At 60.4% G+C, this 21947-nt stretch overlaps 3 protein-coding genes across 3 annotated transcripts; all 3 read left to right on the top strand.

Annotated features, from left to right (window-relative positions):
• The first annotated feature begins 1480 nt into the window (after window positions 1-1480).
• On the top strand, window positions 1481-7944 carry PRSS56 (serine protease 56). Its single transcript, XM_032698008.1, has 17 exons — window positions 1481-1631; window positions 2385-2546; window positions 3162-3347; window positions 3838-3891; window positions 4207-4396; window positions 4500-4608; window positions 4689-4848; window positions 4980-5122; window positions 5263-5422; window positions 5508-5696; window positions 5810-5971; window positions 6120-6183; window positions 6409-6571; window positions 6919-7066; window positions 7191-7280; window positions 7534-7640; window positions 7771-7944. Exons 1-17 carry the CDS (start codon window positions 1481-1483, stop codon window positions 7942-7944), a joined length of 2412 nt encoding a protein of 803 aa, XP_032553899.1.
• A 1076-nt stretch (window positions 7945-9020) lies between these two features.
• CHRND (cholinergic receptor nicotinic delta subunit) lies at window positions 9021-12963 on the top strand. The gene is made up of 12 exons (XM_032697718.1): window positions 9021-9072; window positions 9707-9852; window positions 10026-10070; window positions 10161-10270; window positions 10386-10541; window positions 10758-10873; window positions 11123-11323; window positions 11660-11771; window positions 11895-12009; window positions 12200-12401; window positions 12495-12613; window positions 12699-12963. The coding sequence occupies exons 1-12, from the start codon at window positions 9021-9023 to the stop codon at window positions 12879-12881; spliced, it is 1557 nt and encodes a 518-aa protein (XP_032553609.1). The 3' UTR covers window positions 12882-12963.
• Window positions 12964-13966: 1003 nt separating this feature from the next.
• Window positions 13967-18628, top strand: CHRNG (cholinergic receptor nicotinic gamma subunit). The gene is made up of 12 exons (XM_032697719.1): window positions 13967-14037; window positions 14440-14579; window positions 14683-14727; window positions 14933-15042; window positions 15138-15293; window positions 15557-15654; window positions 16450-16653; window positions 16924-17038; window positions 17297-17411; window positions 17736-17940; window positions 18043-18176; window positions 18255-18628. Exons 1-12 carry the CDS (start codon window positions 13995-13997, stop codon window positions 18420-18422), a joined length of 1533 nt encoding a protein of 510 aa, XP_032553610.1. The 5' UTR covers window positions 13967-13994; the 3' UTR covers window positions 18423-18628.
• Window positions 18629-21947: the final 3319 nt, after the last annotated feature.

Genomic DNA, 21947 nt, shown 5'->3' with positions numbered 1-21947 from the left:
CGCTGTCCCATGTGCCGCGGCCATGTGTCCCTCCGCCCGTCTCCGCGTCCCCCGTGGGGCGGAGGCGTAGCGTGCCCCCGCGGCCGAGGTGGGAGCCCAGCGGGGCCGGGGCTTTCATCTGCGGCGGGCCTGTCGCCGTGCCAGCCGCGGGCAGCCCGCGCCTTTGATGTACCACTGAAGCGGCATTGTCCGCGCCCTGCTGGCACCATCGCGGCCGGGGGGGCGAGGGGGAGCGCGGGCACGGAGGCGCTCCTGCCCCTAATGGGGACGGGCACCCCTTGGACTCGAAATGCGGATGGGGACATGGGCACCTCCTGCACCTAATGGGGACAGAGAGCGGGACATAGGTACTCCCTAAGGAGGAAAGAGATAGGGGGACGGTCACCCCCTGTCCCGCAGTGGACATGGGGACACGGGCACCCCTTGCCACTAACAACGACAGAAAAAAGGACATGGGCACCCTCCAAACGGATGTGGGACCCAGAAACCCCAGTCCCCTTTATAGGGACAGAGGTGGGGGCATGGGCATCCCCTGCATCCCAAAGAGGTGATAGAGATGCAGCCGCACCCTGTCCCGCCGCAGGAACTGAAGCTGAGCCCGTGGGCACAGGAAGACGGCAATGGGAGCAGGACGGTGGCATCCCAAAAGCGTGGGACCAATGACAAGCCGAGCGACAGGCACGGAGGCATCCTCTCCAGCTGGGCTGGTGAGTGTAGCCCCCCCCATTCCTGGGGCCAAGGCTGCCCCCAACCCGGGCCCACTGCTTAACAAGGACAGAAAGGACAAGCAAGAAGGACAGCCGCTGCCCCGGCCCCACCTGCCCCCAGCCCCCTCCCCGGGGCACATCCTCCCTCCTGCACCCCAGGCAGGACACGGGAAACTGAGAGAGAAATCGGAGGGGGGTCCCTGGGGACAGCCTGTGCTCAACACGGGGGTGGCGGTGCTGGGCACGGGATGGCCCGTTCAGCCAAGGCTGGGGTGGCACAGAGAGAAGAGGACCCCCCCGCGGAGCCCCCCCTCCTCCCCTTCCCCCGCCTTGTCCGCCCGACCGCTCCCGGCCCGCTGCCCGCTTTGAAACCGCCGGCGGGGCTCCCACGCCCAGCCCGGGCCCCCCGCGCCCGCAGCCGCCGGTGCGTTCCCACCCGCCCGGGGCCCGCAGGAGGGAGGGTGGCGCGGCCGGGGCTTGGCGTGAAAATGATCAAGGGCCGCGGGCAGCGCCGGAGCGCAGCACCCGTCTGATGCTGCCCGCCCGGAGGCCCCGTCGAACAAAGGCGGCATTGAGGCCCCGGCTGCGCCCCCCCCCGCGCCCCCCGCCCCGAGCTGGCATCTTGGCGCGACATTAATGAACTCGCCTGTTTGTGCTCCCCCGGCCCCTCTCTCCTCCCACCGCCCGGGGGGCACCGTATATATCCATCCCTCCTCTCCCGCCTCGGGCATTTCGGGGGCTCCCCCCTCCTGCCCCCCTTTGCCCGCTCGGGGATGGAGCGAGGAGGGAAGAGGACGCGGGGAGCTCTTCTCGGGGTCCGCCTGGTCCCCCCCGTGCTTCTACTGCTTCTGCTGCTGCTGCAGCTGGTGGGAGGGGTCCCCCTGGGCCAGGGGCTGTATCCCATGCCGGCCAGCATCCTGCAAGGTCAGTGGGGCACGGGAATGGGGGCATCTTTGTGGGACGGTTTGGCTGTGGACAGGGCTGCTGTAGGAGCTGGGACCCCTGGGTTCACTCTCAGGAGGGGAGGGAGCACAAGCAGAACGGCCAGGTCCCTGGTGAAGACCCCCAGATCCCAGGACACACCTGTGCTGCCTGGACTGGGTGTCAAGTGCTACCAGTGGCACTAGGGGACACAGGGGATGCAGGGTGCCCTGCGTCCTCCCTCCTGCCCAGGTACCTTTGCCAGCTCCAGGGGACATTCTGCCAGGGCATGGCCAGCAGGAAGGCGAACACAGGTAGGGACACATGGGGGGATGTACATACAGGGCACACACAGGACTGTACACACATGGGGACATGCAGACCCTGGCACACACAGGTGTGCACTCACAGTGCACACACAAGTGTGTACAGAGGTACCTGCACACTGACACATGTGGGCACACCTGCCCAGGCTCACACCCTGCTGTATGCCCACATTTGCACACACATCTGTCCACGGGGTCTCCACAGAGACCTGGGCAAACACCCAAGTGCCCATGTGCCAACCAGCAGAGAGGTGACACTAAAGGTTGTCACCTTAGGCAATGTCAACAGGTGACAGGCTGTGCCCAGCCTGACACCCACCACAGAGATATTGGGGCACAGGCACCAGGCGGGCTGGGGTCACCCCATGGCTGCAGTGGGGGGCAGTGGTGGGGGCTCTGGGAATCTGAGCACCCTGTGTGTGTCCATCAGCACTGTCGAGCCGTGGGACGCTGGTGCTGGAGGCAGCACTGAGGAGCGCACTGCTGGCACTGGAGCGGGCGCTGTCCGAGCAGCAGCGGCAGCGAGGGGCCTGTGGACTCTGTGCCCCCTGCCTCTTCCCACCTTGCGCCAACATCACCGGCCATTGCCCACGTGAGTCATGACCCCACGGCCCCCACTGCCCCATCCCCAGGAGGCCTTACCCAAACAGAGCCCAGGATCCCCACCCAAACACAGTCCAGGGGTCCTATCCTAACACCATCCTGTGCCCAAAGGACCCTGCCAAAACCTGCACCCATGCCTAGAAACCCTTGCCAAATATTTCTTTGGGTCCTTACCAAAGCACCACCTCATCCCCTAGAAATCCTAACAAAATTGGACCCCAAGATCCTACTCAAAATGTACCTTCTCCCCTATTGGCTTACCCTACAGGCTTTACCAAAACTACCCAGATTCCCAAAATATATCCCTAACTGCTAGAGACCCTACCAAAACACCACCTGAAGACCCTACCCAAGCAGTTTCCATCTTCTCTGTATCCTACCCAATCACCCGAAGCCCTATCCAAACCATTGCCTGATCCCTTGTCTCCTTTTCAGAGATCCCCTCAAAAACATATCCCAGCACACAGAAGACCATACCAAAATGTGCTGACTACACAGCTTATCATGCCCCCTTCCCACCCACACCAAAGCAGAACTCAGGATGGCCTGGGCAGAGGTGGGCAGGGAGGACATGATGATGCTCACAGCCCTGCTGTTCTTGCAGCGCCAGCTGTGCCCCCAAGCTGCCAGGCCCTGCTGGATGCCCAGGCACTGCCCGAGCTGCCCCAGCGCAACTGGGCACTGAGCCAGGCCTGTGCCCCCTACCAGCATCTGTGCCCACCTGAGGGGGCCCCACACACCTGTGCCCCGCTCAGCGCCCGGCTCTGCCAGAACCGCCTCCAGGAGTGCCGTGAGTGGGCACCTGCATCCCCCTGGCTCCTCCCAGAGAGGGAAAACCTATGATAAAAAACGGGGCATTCCCAGGGGAGGTTTGGAGGGGATATGGGACATTGGCAGTGATGCGATACTGGGACGGAGTTGTGGAATGGAGAAAGTGGGGGTACAATAGAATGATGGGGTATCTTTGGTGGGATGGAAGGTTGGGAGGAATGTTGGGATCTGGGGTAAGAGGTGGAGATTTGGGGGATGGAGGTATTGGGAATGATGAGCACTTTCGGGAGAATGGGACATTGAGAGGTAATGGAGAATCTGGGAGGGAGAAGGGGGCAAGCAAAGGTGGCTGAGAGATTGCGGACACTGAGTCACTGGGGGTGCAAGCACTCCTGGGGTGGTACACGGGTGTTTGTTCGGGATGATGGGGGTCTGGAGGCACTGAGAGGAACTGGGGGGAATTGAGGACAGCAGGGATGCACTGGTGCCTTGACAGCCTGTCCCTGCAGAGACGGCAGCCGCGGCCCCGGGTCCTGATGCAGCAGCAGAGGTGGCAACGCCAGGTGAGCCGGGGCGGCCCCGCGGTGCCCACGCCACCCCCCCACCACGCCAGCGGGCGCCCCCGGCCCCCGGCTGCCTGCTGGGCCGGGGGGCAGAGGTTAGCGTCGGCAGCTGCCGGGCTGCGGGGTGCCCCCGGCCCTCCGCCCGCTCGCCTCCGTGAGCACGATGAGGCTTGACAGCGCGCCCGACGCGCCTGAGCCCCCGCCACCCCCTCCACCTGCCGCGACCGTCCCCGGACGCCCCGTGCCCACCTGGCAGAGGGAGTGTCCCAGCAGCAGGGCTGCAGGACCCCCTCTCACCCCGGCTTTGTTTCCCAGGGAGCTGTGGGCACCGTGGGGGTCCACAAGCCAATGCCACGGCCCCCCGCGGACGGATCATGGGCGGCAGCGTGGCCCCACGGGGTGCCTGGCCCTGGCTGGTGTCGGTGCGGCTGCACGGGGAGCTGATGTGCGGAGGGGTGCTGGTGGGGCGCTCCTGGGTCCTCACCGCGGCACACTGCTTTGGCGGGTACGGCGTGGTGCACAGCAATTGCGGGGATGATGTCCCTGCAGAGGGGGGCATGGGCTGGTACCCCAACATCTCTGTAACTAGCTGCCCCCCACCCTGCCAGAAACCGTAATGAGCTGGCGTGGACGGTGGTGGTGGGTGACCACGAGCTGGGAAAGCCGGGTGTGGGCGAGAGGGCAGTGCCCATCCGACGCATCCTGCCTCATCCTAAGGTAGGTGGAGGTGGGCACCCCCCTGACCTCCCTGTGCATGCCCCAGGGCCCCCCACTGACACCCCCACATCTCCTTCCAGTTTAACCCCAAGACCTTTCACGGAGACTTGGCGTTGCTGGAGCTGGCAGTGCCGCTGGCCCCGTCACCCACCATCAGCCCCGTGTGCCTTCCCAGTGGCCCCACAGAGCCCAGCCCTGGCACTCCCTGCTACATCGCGGGCTGGGGCTCCCTCTATGAAGGTAGAGCCACTCTGACACCCCGTGGGGTGTCCCCCTCTGTGCCCTCTCGTGTGCCAAGTCCCAACGCACCAAGCCAGGGCACAGAGACGTCCAGGCACAGGGGACACTGCAATCGGTGCATTGCCTGGCAGAGGGACCAGTGGCTGATGTGGTGATGGAGGCACAGGTGCCCCTGCTCAGCCAGGAGACGTGCCGGGGTGCCCTGGGCAAGGACCTGCTCACCAGTGCCATGTTCTGTGCTGGGTACTTGTCTGGAGGCATCGATTCCTGTCAGGTAACACCTGGGCCTAAGGGACTGCTGTTACACCACCTCAAAAATCCCTTGTGGCACACAGGGCTGCTGGGCACGTGCCACAGCTAGTCAATGTGGTTGGGGTCCCAGCCAAGCCCAATGGATGAGCATCTCCCCCACAGGGCGACTCAGGGGGCCCACTGGCATGCCAAGACCCCACTTCACACCACTTTGTCCTCTACGGTATCACCTCGTGGGGTGACGGCTGTGGTGAGCGGGGCAAACCGGGAGTCTACACCCGCGTCACTGCCTTCACGGACTGGCTCAGCCTCCAGATGGACTGTGAGTGCCACTGGCTGCACCGTAGGGGGGACGGAGACACCCAGAGAGGTTTCAGCACCTCATTGCAGCCCCGGTTCTCTCACAGCTGTCCCTGGCAGCCGAGAACCGAGCTGCTTCGACCTGCTGGCACTGGCCCAGCTACCCCCAGAGCGGCAGAACCCTGAGCGCACCCGTCTCTGCGCCTTCTATGCCGGATCCTGCCGGGCACCTCAGGGCCGGGCCACCTGTGCCCGCCTGGCTGAGGAGACCTGCCGTGCCAGGATAAGACGATGTGGTGAGCTGGGGGACTGTGGCAGGGCTAGGGTGTGGGGAGTGACCCCATTTCTGGCAGCATGAGGCTGGTGTGGCGCCAGGGCCATGTGCCCACAGGGTCCTCTCTGCCCACAGAGCTGCATTCCTACGCCCAGACCCTGCTGGATCTCCTGCGCCAGGCTGGGGACTTCATCCGAAACCAGTTTGATTTCTCCTTCCTCAGCCGCACTCTGCCCCAGCTCCTGGGCAAGATCTATGGGCATTTCTTCCCTCCCCGTGTCCGCAGGGATATCCCAGGTACTCTCCTGTGCTGGACCACCCCACATCCACTTGGGGTCCCATCAGTCTCCCCTGAGCTGATGGCTGGAGCACCAGCAGCCTGCCCTGTCACCCCCATGGGATTCCCCTTCCCTTTGTCTCTCCTGTCCCCTTCTTGTCCCCTCAGAGCTGGCTGTGGCAGGGGGCCACTCAAGGCCCACAGCAGAGGGACCCCAGAAAGTCCCCACCAGGTGAGGCATGGTCGGCATGGGACGAGGGGCTAAAAGGGTTGGGGAGGTGGTCAAGATGACAGTGGGCACTGGCATGGCTTTTGGGGACAGCCTGAACACTGGGGTCCTGTTCCTCCTGCAACGAGGGCACTCTCCCAGAGGTGCCCAGTGGGGTGCACCGGGTGGCACTGCCCTGGGGATGGGTGCTGCTGGACACCAGTCTGAGCTCACCTCATGTGCTTGCAGGTGGGGGACCAGGCGGCTGCCCCCCTTTGCAGACCTCTTTGGGGCAGTGGGACCCCAGTTGCAAGACTGGATGGAGGCGCTGAGGGCCATGGAGGGGAGCAGTCCCCCAGTGCCCACAATGGACAGGGAACAGCTCCCCGGGGAGATGCAGCTCTTTCTGCAGGTATGTGGGAAGGGACAGGTTGGGGGAGCCCCTGCCCCTCTGGTGACTGTGCCACCAGGGACATCCCATGGGTCTATTGTTCCCTGTGCAGCCATCTCACTTTACCACTACAAAGGGGGCATCTCATCCTCCCCAACTGAAACCAGTGCTCCCAGTCCAGGCAGTGCAGAGCCAGCCATGGGTCTGACCCTGCAGCTTGGGATCTGACCCAACACTGCCACAAGCAGTTGCATGTCCCCAGTGCCCCATCTGACAAAAGCCCAGCTGTGCCCTGCACTCTGCCACCAGGCACCTGGCTGTTCTCAGAGGTGTCCTGTGGGTACCCCATCACCCTGCCTTCCCTTCAGCAGGGTGAAGATGTGGTGGAGGAGATGGTGGGACAGGGACGAGCCTTCCTCACCCAGCTGCGGGCAGAGTTGGACCTTGGCACTGCCTTGGAAACTATGGAGCCACGACAGGCACCCAGAGAGCTGGCAGGGACCCCCCTGCCAAGCCGTGAGCCCTGTGAGCCTGGAGGGTCTGGGGGCAGTGGGATGTCCACTCTCCAGCCGGCTCTGTGCGCGGAGAGTGCCCACCGGCCGTGTCCCTGCCAGGAGTGTCACACCTCTCTTGGTGGCAGGGTCCGCACTGAGGGAGAAACGTGAGCTGGTGTCCACAGAGCTGCCCAGGGTGCAGGAGGAGAAGGAGGAGGAGGCAGGTGCCAGCAAAGGTAAGCTACCACAAACCCTGCGGGATGCCACGTGCCACCATGGGGACAGTGACAACCTCAGCCTCAGCCTTGCACCCTGGTCCCAGGATTGCTAGTCCCATTTCAGTGGGACAGCCCTTGGTTATATCCCTTTCCACAGGGACCCATGCTCCCATAGTGTCCCCAGAGCAAGGGTGCTCCTCCCTAGGCTGGGCCACACAATTCACCCTGATGTCCCCCTCCATGTTTCTCCTGCCCATTCCCGGGGTCGCAGCCTGCCCCAGCCTCAACGAGTCGGCAGTGCGGGTGGGTGCGGTGCGTGACCTGTACGCCTGGGTGCTGCAGGTGCCCGAGACTGACCTGGCCATGACCTTCCAGGAGGTGAGTGCCTTGTCCAGCCACTCAGAGTCCCCCGCCCTGGCAGCCGACAAATGCCACCCCCGAGCCCATTACTGTCCTGCTCTGCCCCTGGCTCCCCCAGGGGATTCATGGTGCCGTTGTCTCCCTGCAGATCCTCGTGGACCTGGGCTCCAAAAACACCAAGGGACTGTACCGGGCGCAGGTGCGGGCCACTGTAGGGGGCCGGCCCACGGCCTTCACTGGCCTTGTGGGGCTGGAGAGTGACTCGCTGGCCCGCAGCATGCCCGGCCTCGTTGCTCTGGCGCTCGAAGCGCTGAAAACCTAATGGTGCCCCTGGAGCAGCATTCCAGCATGGGGAGAGGGCACTGGGGCAGGTGACCCTTATGTCCTTCAAACACAGTCCCCTCCCTGCCTCAGGCTCTTCCTCCCTCATCGTGCCCCAACTTCCCTCTTCCCATCAGCACTTCCTGGCTTTCCCCCAGGGCAATGGTGCCCCAGGCAGTACCTGGAGCACCTCAGCCAGGAATCACAGTCCTCCTCTCTCCTGGGACCACCCACCTTGACAATCCTCACCCCATCCTCACCCCATTTTTTCCCAAAGGTACCTAAGTTGTTATTTATTTGTACAGAGAAGGTTTATTTTTCAATAAAGAAGGGCTCTATTTTCCAGTAGCCAGTGAGTGTGAAGCAAGCATGCCATGCAGTGCTGATGAGGTGGGTGAGAGTGGAGGGGCTTTCCAGTGGGGCTATGACATCTCATTGCATCTCCCCCTTCCCATGCACCCTGTACCCCGAAGCGATGCCCCCAGCCTTGATTCCTGCTGCATCCAACCTGGAACTGACTCTCCAGACCCTCACTGGGGGTTGGACACCCCTCCTGCCCATGGCAACACCCATGGCACAGTACTGGTGCTCATCCCTGGTGACACCCCACCAGGGACCCACGTGAAACCTGCCGGTGCAGGGGCCAAGTGTGCCCTGGGCCATTGGTGGGTGGCAGGGTGGTGCCACCCCTGTGCTTGGGCATCAGTGGGTACCAACCCCTCCCACCTGTGGGGACTCTGCCACCCTGAGCAGCATCACTGGGACTTCTGAGCAGCAGGGAAGGGACCGCTCCTCCCCGTGCCCAGCACTGCCCGTGCTGGGGTGCCCAGGCTCAGGGTGATGAGCTGTCACCCGTGGGGCTTGTGAGTCCAGCTGTGCCTGCCTGTCTCCCCTTCCCTGCACGCTGGGGTGCCGGAAGAGAGGGCTGGGAGCGGGTATCCGGTGCCGGTACCCTTCCCCCTCAGCACCTGGCACCATCCATCTCCTAGTCTGTCCGGCAGCCGGACATCCGCTCGGCCAGGCCAGGCAGGGAGGCAGCCAGGGCCTGGCACGGCGCGAGGGCACCGCGGGCACCGCATGGGGAACCTGCCGCAGCAGCTGGCCCTGCTCGGGGCACTGATGCTGTCGGGTGAGCGGGGTCTGGGACATGGGGTGCCCTATTGCTGGGGGATTCCAGGTCCCCTCAATGGGGTTGGTGGGACGGTGGCAGGGTCCAAACAGGGCACGAGGGTCCCCAGAGCTGCTTTTTGGGTATTACCTGGCAGAATCCCCTCATTGTGTGTCCCTTGTGCTTCTTTCCCAAAGCCGTGTCCCAGCCCAGGCCATGTGCTATCTGTTCCCAGTGTCACTGTATCTGTATGTCCCTGTGTATGCCTGTCTGTGTGTACAGTGACACCAAATCTCTGACCACGTGTCCCTGCATACACTGGGTCCATGTGTGCCTCTGTGTGTGCATCCATCTATGTGCACAATGCCACTGGATCTGTACCCAAGTATCTTGTGTCTGTGTGCCCCTTTATGTGCTAGGTCTGTATTTCTGTGTCCCTGTGTCCATGCCCATGTCCTTGTCCTATGCCCATGTGCACCCAATGTGCTCTCGCAAGTCTGTCATTCCTGCATGTCCATGTCTGTGCTCCTGTGCAGCACAAACATACAATGTCCTGGCCTGTTCCTGTCTCCTACATTCTTATACCATCCTATGGGGTGGCACTGGGCCCAGTAGCCCCACTAGCCCCCTGGTTTGCCTGACTCCACACCCCCAGGTGGGCTCTGCGTGAACCAGGAGGAAAGGCTCATCCACCACCTCTTTAAGGAGAAGGGCTATGACAAAGAGGTGCGTCCTGTTGTCTCCACTGATGAGGTCGTGGACGTCTACCTGGCCCTCACTCTCTCCAACCTAATCTCACTGGTGAGCCCCAGTGGGCAGTGCCCACCGTGGGGAGCCCCACAGCCATGCCTCACCCCCAGGTCTGGCTGGATGTCACCCCTGAGGCTGCTTCTCTTTCACTCTGCTGCTGAGTGTTGGGGGTCCCGAGCTGTCGGGACACCTTGGCATCTCACTGCCCCACACTGTTGTTGCAGAAAGAAGTGGACGAGACACTCACCACCAGCATATGGCTCGAGCACGTGAGTAGGGACAGGTGTCATGGCATCAGTTGTGCCACCACGGGGTGGCCCAGCATGGTGAGGGGGTGACCTGGGGATCCTCCCCTCCAGGGCTGGACCGATTACCGCCTGCAGTGGAACAAGTCCGACTTTGGGGACATTGGGGTGCTCCGCCTGCCGGCAGACATGCTGTGGCTGCCTGAGATAGTCCTGGAGAACAAGTGAGCTGTGCTTCAGTTTCCCCTCCCAAATCCCCTAAACTGTGCCTGGTGCATGCCCAGAGCTCCCCTGGCCCCTTCCCAGCCCCACCATCACCTTGTCTCTCTGTCGGCACAGCAATGATGGGCTCTTTGAGGTCGCTTACTACTGCAATGTCCTCCTCTACGACACGGGCTATGTCTACTGGCTGCCACCTGCCATCTTCCGCAGCACCTGCCTCATCAACGTTGACTTCTTCCCCTTCGACTGGCAGAACTGCACCCTCAGATTCAGGTGCTGGGCTGCTGGGTCAGGGCAGCAGGGTGGGCATCCCATCCCCCTGTGGTGCCTGCTGCTGCTAGCACCCTCCCCTTGCTGTTGGGGTACAGCAAGGTGGGGGTCTGCAGGTGACCTGGTGGCCTGAGTCCGTCATGCTGGAGGTCAGGGTGGGTGGGTGGTGTGTGCCCAGTAGCAGCTGCAGCTCCTCACTGCCTCTCTCCTGTGGTCCAGGTCACTGGCATACAGTGCCCTGGAGATCAACATGCACTTGAAGACAGACACCGACCTGGACACAGGCAAGGATTACCCAGTGGAGTGGATCATCATCGACCCCGAAGGCTTCACAGGTAAGGTTTGTGCTCTCTCCTATGTCCTGTGGCAGTGGGACATCCTGTGCAGGGCTGGGTGCCACTCTGGAGTTGGGGCACTCTGTCACGGAGACACCCATGTACCTGGGGCTTTTGCACCCTGGCACCCAACCCACCAGACTTGGAGCTACCCAGACCCTGGACGGGGAGATCAGTGCTGGTGGGGCTGGTGAGAACGGTCATGGCAGGTGTCCCCCATGCCATGTGCTGTCCCATGTGCCCTGGCAGAGAATGGGGAATGGGAAATCATCCACCGCCCAGCCCGCAAGAACATCTACCCTGACATTCCCCCTGACACCAGTGAGCACCAGGACATCACCTTCTACCTCATCATCAAGCGCAAGCCGCTCTTCTATGTCATCAACATCGTCATACCCTGCATCCTCATTGCCTTCATGGTCATCCTCGTCTTCTACCTGCCTGCTGACAGTGAGTGAGCCCTGCGGCATGGGAGTCACAGCCCCGGGGCACCTCCGTGTCCCACACCTGCACCATGTCCTGGGACATGGGGATACCCCAATGCTCAGCACAGCGATATCCCAGTTCTGGGATATCCCCATGTAAGACACTGTCATCCCAGCCAGACACCCTAGCAGAGGCATGCTTGGGGACAGGATACTCCATGTGGGACCCTGGTATACCCCCATAACAGAAAACCCAATATGGGGCACTGTATGGTGGGACACTGAAAGGGCAACCGTGGCACTGGGGATACTGGGAAAGGCACATGGGGCAGGGTTTTCCCTGAACTCACCTGCTCTCCAGGTGGTGAGAAGATGACCCTGGTGATCTCAGTGCTCCTGGCCCAGTCTGTCTTCCTCCTTCTAATTTCCCAGCGCCTGCCTGCCACTTCCCACGCCGTCCCCCTCATTGGCAAGTGAGTCCTGGGCACCACTGGGTGCAGTGGGGACATTGTGGGTTCCCCATGGTGCCAGAGGGCAGCTCTGCCTGTGCCCAGCCCCTGTGGCAATGCCAGCTCCAAGTCCATGCTCCCTACCAGGTATCTGCTTTTTATCATGCTTCTGGTGACAGCTGTGGTGATCATCTGTGTCGTGGTCCTCAACTTCCACTTCCGTACCCCCAGCACCCATGTCATGTCTGACTGGGTCAAAGAGGTGAGCAGGGTGTGGGTGTACTGGTGGGCACAGGGATGACACTGTGCCCCACGAAGGACACGGGACAGCACAGCACATTGCAACAGGGTGTCCCATCTCTGCCACATGTAGTCTGGACAGAAAGTGGGGATAAGATGGCATCGCACTGGGGAGGTGTCCAAGGGACCTGACAACTCCTCTTGTGTTCCAGGTCTTCCTGGAGAGCCTGCCCCGGCTACTGGGCATGACACAGCAGGATGAGAGCCCGGCGGGTGCCCCGTGCATCCGACGCTGCAGCTCCGCTGGCTACATTGCCAAGGCAGAGGAGTATTTCAGCGTCAAGTCCCGCAGCGAGCTCATGTTCGAGAAGCAGTCGGAGCGGCACGGGCTGGTCAGCCGCGTCACCCCTGCCCGTGAGCCACAGCCCCTCCATGGGGACATGGGGAAGGGTGGTGGAGCGGGGGTCTCTAGCAGTGGAGCCCATCTCACTGCCCCCTTGCCCCCAGGTTTGGCACCGCAGGGCACAGTCACAGGTGATGAGCAGCTCTATGAGCACATAAAACCTGTCATTGACAACGCCAATGACATTGTCAAGCACATGCGGGATGAAAACAGCTACAACGAGGTGGGGCCATGGACACGGGCAGGGTAGAGGGGGCTCCCTGTGCCCACTGTGCCCCCCACTGCCTGGCTCCTGACTCTCTCCCCAGGAGATTGACAACTGGAATCGTGTGGCCCGGACCCTGGACCGCCTCTGCCTCTTTCTCATCACCCCCACGCTGGTGGTTGGCACCCTCTGGATCTTCCTCATGGGCATCTACAACCACCCGCCACCACTGCCCTTCGCTGGAGACCCCTACAACTACCAGGAGGAGAACAAGCGCTTCGTCTAAGGGGTGGGGGGGGGTCCCATGTACTTCTCCCTCACCTGCCTTGGCTTGGGAAAATAAAGCTGGATGTTTCTTGCCATGGGGCACTGAACTGGTGGCTTCTCTCAGTGTCCCCTGCTGGGCATGATGCCCACCCTGAGCACTGTGTGTGTGCTGGGGAGGGTGATGCCCAGCCAGGGAATGGGTGCTGTTGGGTGTCCTGAGCACAGTGAATCTCAGCTGTGGCTGGAAGGGGTAATTTCCAGAGGGGTGTGGTGGTACCAGCCCTGCTACTCCTGTGGGCTGGGCACTGGGGGCAGGACGGGCAGGGGAAGGGGATGTATCCCCCCCGATGTAACACTATCCCATGCGGATCCACTGCAGTGAGCAGAGATGCCACCAGTGCCCACATTTACCCCCCGCCCCCATGATCCCCCAGCCAAACCCACAGTGTTCCCCTCCAGCACACCCCATCCAGCAGTGCAGAGCTGGGGGTCCAGAGGGCTGTCTTCTTCCCCAGCTCAGCAGTGGGATGCCAGGGCTCTGGTTTCAGGGGCACAGCTGATGTCCCCCCACCGGCGGTGGCCCAGGACAGCTGTCACATCTTTTCTGCTGAGCCAGGAATCTCACCACACCCCCATTCCCCCGCAACGTGGAATTCCCCCCTACAAGGGGCCTGGCACCTCCAGGGTGGGCATTACTCTCTGGGCGTGGTGGGACTTGCCTGCCCCTTCCTCACCCTATACCCTGTGGGCAGCCACTGCCCTGGTGGTGACAGGAGGTCCTGGCAGCGTGGTACCCGTTTTCCATAACCCATGGGCACGTGGGTTTCTGCTGCAAGGAGATGCATGCCTCCATGGGGGACATGGGGAAACTGAGGCACGGAGCTTAATTTGCCCCCAGCCCCAATCCCAACCCCTCTGGCACAAAATCTCAGAGGAGCTTCCCAGTAAACTGGCATCACCCCACCAGCGGGGGGAGGTGGGTGGTCACCCGTTCCTCCCCAGCCCCCGTGGCTGTTGGGAACAGCTGACGGTAGGAGGGGACAGCTGTCCCATCCCTCCGGGCGCCCGGCCCAGAACAGCGCCGGGCGGGCGGCGGAGCAGAGCCCCAGCCCCTGCGCCCCACGGCACCGCCATGCGCTGCCACGGCCTCCTCCTCTTCCTCTGCGCCCTGGCAGGTAAGGGGTGCCCGCCCCAGGGAGAGGCTTAGGGGGGGGGAACTGACCACCCCCCACCTTTGCACTGGAGGGTTTGTCACCCCTGGGAGTACAGTGCCATGCACCTTCCCACCGGGGTGTCCCCGTGTTGGCAACCTGCTGTCCCCATGTCCTGCCCTTGGAGAGGTCCCTGGGGTGAGTGGGGCGGGGGATGTGGGGGGGATGCACCCCCCCTGCTGCATGCAGGGCACTGACTCGACTGTCAGGCTCACAGAGCTGAGTGTGCTCGCTCACAGTAACAGACCTGGGCATCCCCTCTCCATGCACACCCCCTGCCTCCCCCTCAACACATCACATCTTGGGGGCATTGGTGGCCCCACTGTCCCCACCCCGGGGTGTTCCCTTGGCGTGTGCCCTCTCCAGGTGTGGGCTGCAGGAACCAGGAGGAGAAGCTGCTCCAAGACCTCATGAGCAACTACAACCGGCAACTGCGCCCGGCCCTGCGAGGGGACGAGATCATCGATGTCTCCCTCAAGCTCACCCTCACCAACCTCATCTCCTTGGTGAGAGAGGTCCCCTGGCACCCACAGTGGGAGAGGATTTGTCCCCACATGTGGGGCAGCAGCTGGGGCACTAAACCCACCTCCCTCCTTCATTCCCTGCCAGAATGAGCGAGAGGAGACCCTCACCACCAACGTCTGGATCGAGATGGTGAGACCCCTCACCTCCAGGCAGGATCACCCCCTGCCATGTTTGCACCTCAGGGTGGCACCCCATGGAGGGCTGGCACTATAATCTGCACCCCCTTCTGTGGGGGGCTGAGTCCATTTTGTGGGCAGTACAGGACAGACAGCTCACAATCTCCCTTGTCTTGGGGAGCACCATGACCCCTCTTCCTTTGCTCTGCTTCCTGCAGCAATGGTCCGATTATCGCCTGCAGTGGGACCCTGAGAAATACGACAACATCCAGCAGCTGCGGGTGCCCTCCACCATGGTCTGGCTGCCTGACATCGTTCTGGAGAACAAGTACGTCACAGGGCAATGGGGACATAACCCCACACAGGGGTGGCAGCTGCCCCCCAGGCACAATCTGGGGCTGAACCCACCCTTTTCCCCCTCAGCATCGATGGGACGTTTGAAATCACTCTCTACGCCAACGTGCTGGTATCTCCTGATGGCAGCATCTACTGGCTGCCCCCTGCCATCTACCGCAGTGTCTGCGTCATCCACGTCACCTACTTCCCCTTCGACTGGCAGAACTGCACCATGGTCTTCCAGTGAGCATGGGCTCCATGGCAGGTCCTCCTGGGACACAGGGATTAGCATGGGATGCCCACCTTTGCCCTGGGACATTGAGCCCAGATAAATGGCAGATAAATGCCACCTACTTGTCCCCTGCTACCTGGCAGTAGGCACCACAGACAAGTTAAGCACCCCAAAGCAGAGCTGGAGATGCAGCATGACCTGGTGCCACACTGGCACCCTTTGCCCATCCAGGCCGTTGCATGCCAGCCTCTGCCACCACTTTGTCTCTCCCCAGGTCTCAGACATACAGTGCAAATGAAATCAACCTGCTGCTGACGGTGGAGGAAGGCCAGACGGTGGAGTGGATCGTCATCGACCCCGAGGCTTTCACAGGTAACACTGCAGCCCCCTCCCCCCCAGCATAAGTATGTCCCACCAGGAGGGGTATCCAACTGATCTGCTGCCATGCTGGTGGCTGCCAAAAGCAGTGCTTCAGGGACTATTAGCAGCTCCCATCATTACATGGGCACTTAAGTTATTAGTGGAAGCGGGAGTGTAGGAGAGATTTGTTTTTCTAACCCCCCACCCTGGCTCGGGGCTCTCACTGCCTGGCAGCCGCTCCTGGAGAGCACTGCTCCTGCAAGGTTGATTGATGCTGGGAACGTAGCTGTCATGGCCAAACAATGACGTTTTCCATCACATTTTAATTGCATATTGAAGGAACAAAATGCTTTTCGGGCAGCGAGATTTATTTTTTCATTACCGGCCTGAGTTGCGATCTTGACTGGGAAAAAATCTATCGCTCCCGTGGAGAGCAGGGGAGAGCAGTGTGCTATCACCCAGTGTCACACTCAGCTTCCCTCCGTGGCACCCTGGAAATGGGGAGATGTGGGCACCCCACCCCCACACCTAAAAGCCCTGGGAGCCTCCAAGGGGCTCAAGGTGCCCCATATGTGCCCAGCTGCCCCATCCAACAGCTTTTTGGGGTATTTTGCATAGGCACCATGGCATGTTGCACAGTGCTCATCTCCCTTCCAAGTGGCTCTAGCACTGCGCCCAGCCTGGCTGCCCTGTGGGGCTCATGATAATCACCAGTCCTCCCCTTCCTCCCCTACTTGGACTGCGGGGCTGGCAGCCCCAGTGCCCCCACTGGGGCAGTGGGGCTCATGTGGCACTGTGATGATGCAGAGAATGGCGAATGGGCCATCAAGCACCGCCCTGCTCGGAAGATCATAAACTCAGAGCACTTCACCCCAGATGACACCCAATACCAGCAGGTTGTTTTCTACCTCATCATCCAGCGCAAGCCGCTCTTCTACGTCATCAACATCATCGTGCCCTGTGTCCTCATCTCCGCCATGGGCGTGCTCGTCTACTTTCTGCCTGCCAAAGGTACACACTGGTGCTGTGCCCACTGCAGGCATGGGGATGTGCAAGGGGGCAGCAACACGGCAGGAAGGGCTCCTTGTCCCATCAGTGTCATCTCTTGCCTGCTCCTGTGATATCTGGGGGGAAACTGTGTGAATTTTCAGGTACCCCTTGATTAAAGCCTCAAGACAGGACTTGGCCAGTTCAGCTTTGGGGTGGGGGCTTTTTGCCTAAGGAGGGCAATGCCCACACCACTGCCCCATGCCAAACTCTACTTTTCCCTCTCCTTGGCAGCGGGTGGACAGAAATGCACCGTCTCCATCAACGTTCTCCTGGCCCAGACTGTCTTTCTCTTCCTCATTGCCCAGAAGGTGCCTGAGACCTCCCAGGCTGTGCCACTCATTGGGAAGTAAGTGACACATGGGGACAGGGGTGCCAGCCCTGTTGTCACACTGTGCCAGCAGGGTCTTCAGGTGCTGTGCAGCAGCCAGTGCCCAGGGACAGGACCCTGGTGCAGAAATAACCCCCAGCCCAGGTAGGGCTATCACTTGCTCACATCCCACTGCCAGTCCCCAACTTCCAGCCCAGAAGGGCACTGAGAAGGACCTTGCACGTCCGTAGCTTGTGACCCAGCAGCCCCACATGAGGCTCTGTGCCCTCTCTCCAGGTACTTGACCTTCCTCATGGTGGTGACAGTGGTGATCGTGGTGAATGCTGTCATTGTCCTCAATGTCTCCCTGAGAACACCCAACACTCACTCCATGTCCCCGAGAGTCCGCCAGGTACCTGCTGTCATCTCTCTACCCTTTAACATGGGGAATGGGATGGGTATTTGGGGATTGAGGCCAGGTCCTTCATGGAGCAGGGTGGCAGGCATGCCTTCATCTGAGTGCAAGTCCTGGCACAAAGATGTCCCCAGTGGATCACAGAGTGCCACTAAACCCCTCCAAGTCACTCCCAACACTGGGGAGCAGCAGGTGTCAACACGCCCAGCATCCCAGTAGCACAAAGGTACTCCGCAGGGATGCTCCAGGCAATGCCAGGGGACCCAATGGCACCCACTGGGTGTGAGGGGGTCATATCCCCTCAAGTAACACTGTGTCCAGGTGTTCCTGCACCTTCTGCCTCGCTACCTGGGCATGCCTGTGTCAGAGGAGACACCAGGGCCACCACAAGCTGTCCGGAGATGCAGCTCCCTTGGGCTCATGGTGAAAGCCGATGAGTACATGCTCTGGAAAGCCCGGACCGAGCTGCTCTTTGAGAAGCAGAAGGAGAGGGATGGGCTGATGAAAACTGTGCTGGAGAAAATTGGTGAGTGTCTCCAGGGGGTCGGCACCTTCCCGCGAAGCTGGGCAATGTGCCAGGGGGCCGAGTGCTCACTGGTGCCGGCTGTGCTGCCTCTGCTGCTCATAGGACGTGGCCTGGAGAGTGGTAGTCCCCAAGACTTTTGCCAGAGCCTGGAGGAGGCAGGTCCTGAGATCCGGGCATGTGTGGATGCCTGCAACCACATTGCCAATGCCACACGGGAGCAGAACGACTTTGGCAGCGTGAGTCAGGACTGGGGGGAGAGGGACTCACGTGGGGAGCACTGGGGACAGCCCTCACCCTTCTTGTGCCACCGGCAGGAGAGCGAGGAGTGGATCATGGTGGGACAGGTGATCGATCGTGTCTGCTTCTTTATCATGGCCTCTCTCTTCGTGTGTGGCACCGTTGGCATCTTCCTCGTGGCTCACTTCAACCAGGCACCTGCCCTGCCCTTCCCCGGAGACCCCAAGCCATACCAGCCACAGTGATGCCTGCAGGTGCCCAACAGCCCTCTTGCTGCCAGGACTGCTGGAGCCAGGGGCTGGGCACCCCTAAAGTCCCCTGGCTGGCCAAGATCCCTGTGGGCACTGCAGCTCCTGGTGCCAAGCACAGCACAGAGGGAGGGCTGGGAGTGGTGGATCTGCCACACCACAACAGTGGCAGAGATGGGGAAAAGGGGAACATGGGGTCACCATGCTGTGCTAAATGTAGAAATAAAGCCTGTGACAGTCTTGCAAGCCTCCATGGCATCTTTGCTCCATGCCCAAACCACTTGGGCAGGCTGGATGTGCCACCTATGTGGGCTGGCCATGCACCTCTAGGTCACACAGTCCTGTGAGACGAGATATGGGGGGCCCAGAGCAGAGACAGGCATCCAACAGGCAGGGCAGCAACACTGGCAGCAAGAGCCACATTTCTCCACTGCAAATTTACAGTTTCAAACCCACAGCAAATGGGGCCCCTGGAATCCTTTGCCATGGCAATGGGGCAGGAATGCCAGCTACAGCCCCCCATTCTGGGGCAACAGCAGAGCCAGGGATGGGATTAGGGGCAGCTAACTTCTCCCTCCGTTTATGCTCTGGCTGTGGCTCTTGGGACAGATGAAGTGCTGTCCTTGATCCCTAGCAAGCAGCTTGAGGTGAGAAGATCCTGGGCCACCAAGCACTAAAACCTCCTCAGGGATGTGTACCTCTTGGCATCCATCCTGTTACGAGCACCAGCACATAACTTCCTCCCCCACCAGCCTTCCCTGCCCCATGGGATCATCATCTCTGTCAAGCACAGCCCCTTCCCCCCATCCCAGCAGTGCCGCATCTCCCCCAGACCCCTCAGTGACCTCTGGGGCCCCCTGGCTTTGTCCCTGCTGGCAGGGGAGATGAGAGGTCAGCTTGGGAATGGTGACAAGCAGCATCTGCTCCTCTGTGATCCAGCTCATGCCACCTGTGCTTGGCTCTGGGATGTGCTGTGTCTCCATCCACCTCATGGTCCCAGTACCAGTTGTCTCTGCTGCTGCTGGGAGAAAACCAGTTGGTTACTGCCTGCAACTGCTCCTGGCACTGCCTGCCAGAGCTGAGGGCCCTGCAGGCACAGATTGAGGAGGGAGGCAAATACCTAATAGCTGAGACATCACCTCATGGACACCTGCAGACTGGTCATGGCCTAGAACTACCCCGGCTGTGCCAGTCTGCCTGTGCACTGGCTTTTCCTGCCCTATCCCTGCAAGATGTGTAGTGCCCACAGCACCGAGACCGGGTGGATCCGGTGCTCCAGGCTGGCACCTTGAAGGAGGTGGGGATGGCACTCACCAGTGTAGGCAGGAGTGCCCAGAGAACCTTGGCTGGGTCCTGCCCTCAGCCTCCCATGGGGGTGTAGCCCTGTGGCCACGACCCAGGTGAGGTGACCAGGTCCTGGGACACTGTATTCTGAGCCACAGACCTCCTGCTGGAAAGTGATGGCACTGCACAGTACTCCTGTGGCTAAAGGGACACTCTCCTGGCCAAGTGTTCCCAACCCAAGAGAGCCAGGAGCTGCTGTAAGCAGCCCAAACCAGAGCACCAGGCACGTCTGCAGCCCCTGGGCCCTCTGTCCCTGAGAAGGTGCAGAATTAATGAGCTCTGGTCTGTCTTTGCCTGGCAATTTCCCACTGATTCCTATGTCCCTGTTGCCTTGCTGCCCATCTCCAGAGCCAAGTACTGTCCTCTACTTCTCCCTGCTCACAGAGACGCTGCTTCTTCCAGCAAGTCCAGGCTTCAGTGTGTCCATACAGCACAAGTGGAAATGGATGAGCTCTTCCAGCCTGCCAAGAGCATGTGATCAAAACCACACTCTCCACCATTACCAAGCAGCGGTTTTACCAGCCCTCAGGAGATCTCTGAGGTTTATCACCACACCAGAGATAAGAACAGAGAAATAGCCAGCATGTCCCAGGTCTCGGGCAGCAGATGTGCCTTGCAGGATCTGGTGAGGGAATACCTTGCAGGTGCAGGGCACTGGGGCGAGTTGCAGTGAGAGACAAAAAGCCTCTCCAGCCTGTTATCAGCTTCACGTGCCCACACTCCATCAGGAAGCACTAAGACAAAGTAACAGAATCCTCCAAGCATTCCCCAACTGCTCCCCTCCAAAACTGGGGACTCCTTTCTCTCTGTGAGCTGGGAAGAGCCATCAGCCCCCATTTGAGCAGCTGTAGCCAGAGACATCCAGGGCCTGTGAGCCCACCACAGCTCAGCATCCCCTTGGAAAAAAGAGCCCAAGTAGATGCTCTTCTTTGGGCTCCAGGGCCCCAAGGGGTTCAAAGCCCTTCCAGTTTCCCCAAAGGCCTCTTTGCAGGAATCTGAGGAAATTTAAAGGTGTACAAAGCCTTTAGGATAAGGAAAGCAGGGAAGGTCCTGACTCTGCAGATTTGAGGCTCCCGTGGTTAGAGGTTTCCTTCCTGAGTGAGGAGGACCCGAAATCTTTTTCTAGAGCTTGATGGAAGCTCCCTCCCCTCCCAAGCAACCCCACACTTGTATTTTCACAGCAGGACACAGCAGACCATAAACCAAAAGTCCTGCTTAAAAACCAGTTTGGCTCCCCCCCTACCAGGCCATAGGAGGCACCAGACCTGATGCTTGGCACTGATCAAACACTGCTTTCCTCCTGACCTCTGGAAAAGTTGTAGCCTTAAAGAGGACAAACTCCACGCCCAGCCAGCTCTCTCCCTTCAAGGCTGAGCAACAGGAACCACTGCTGAGTTCCTCCAAATCTCAACCACAGTGGCAGTGGGAGGAGAGGAACAGCCTCCCAGAGAAGGGCTCTTCCACAGCTCACTCACAAAGCGTATTTGAAGGTAAGCACAGCAGGACCGCAGCACTTTCAGATTTAATAGCAAGCCTGCACTCATCAGCACCAGCTTAGACACGGGGCATGAGAGGCGAGAAGTGGGGGAGTACATGAAATAGCAGAGGTGGACGTGACACGCAGCTGGGCACAACAACGGCACTAAAGCCCCAAGTGATGCCATCTGCAAGAAGCTAAATGTGCTGTGAATAAAGGAGCCTGCAGCTAGTATTTCAGCCCTGCCTTGCAAGGCTATTTTTGCTTAGATTGCCAAAATGTAATTACAACTAAATCCCCCCTAACAAATACTGGAGAGCAGCAGGGGAGAGTTGTATTTAAAAGGAATCTTAAGTAGCAGCCATAGTAATACCTGATCGCAGCAGGGAAAACAAACTGTGCCTCAAAAAGAGCATTTGGTTGAGAGCTGGTGACAAACAAGTGGCAAGAGCAGGAACAGGACCATGGGGTCTCAAGAAACATGGAGAGGGATGCCACCACAGCTTGGGGAACACAGCCAGATGCCAAGTGCCTGACCACAGGGAGCAGTTAGTCATTGCTGTCAGAGTGCTGAATGTCTCTAGAGACAGCCTAGGACTGACACCCTCAATGCAGAAAACAAAGCCTTCAGAAGACTGAATATTTTAACCTGCTTTCTCTGCCAGTCCTGGCTGTTTTCAGTCTAGACTTCAGTGGTAAGA

This window comes from Chiroxiphia lanceolata, chromosome 10, assembly GCF_009829145.1.
Source record: "Chiroxiphia lanceolata isolate bChiLan1 chromosome 10, bChiLan1.pri, whole genome shotgun sequence".
In the NCBI taxonomy this organism is placed as follows: Eukaryota; Metazoa; Chordata; class Aves; order Passeriformes; family Pipridae; genus Chiroxiphia; species Chiroxiphia lanceolata.
The sequence above is the reverse complement of the archived record's forward strand: the minus strand, read 5'-3'. Positions and strand labels throughout refer to the sequence as shown.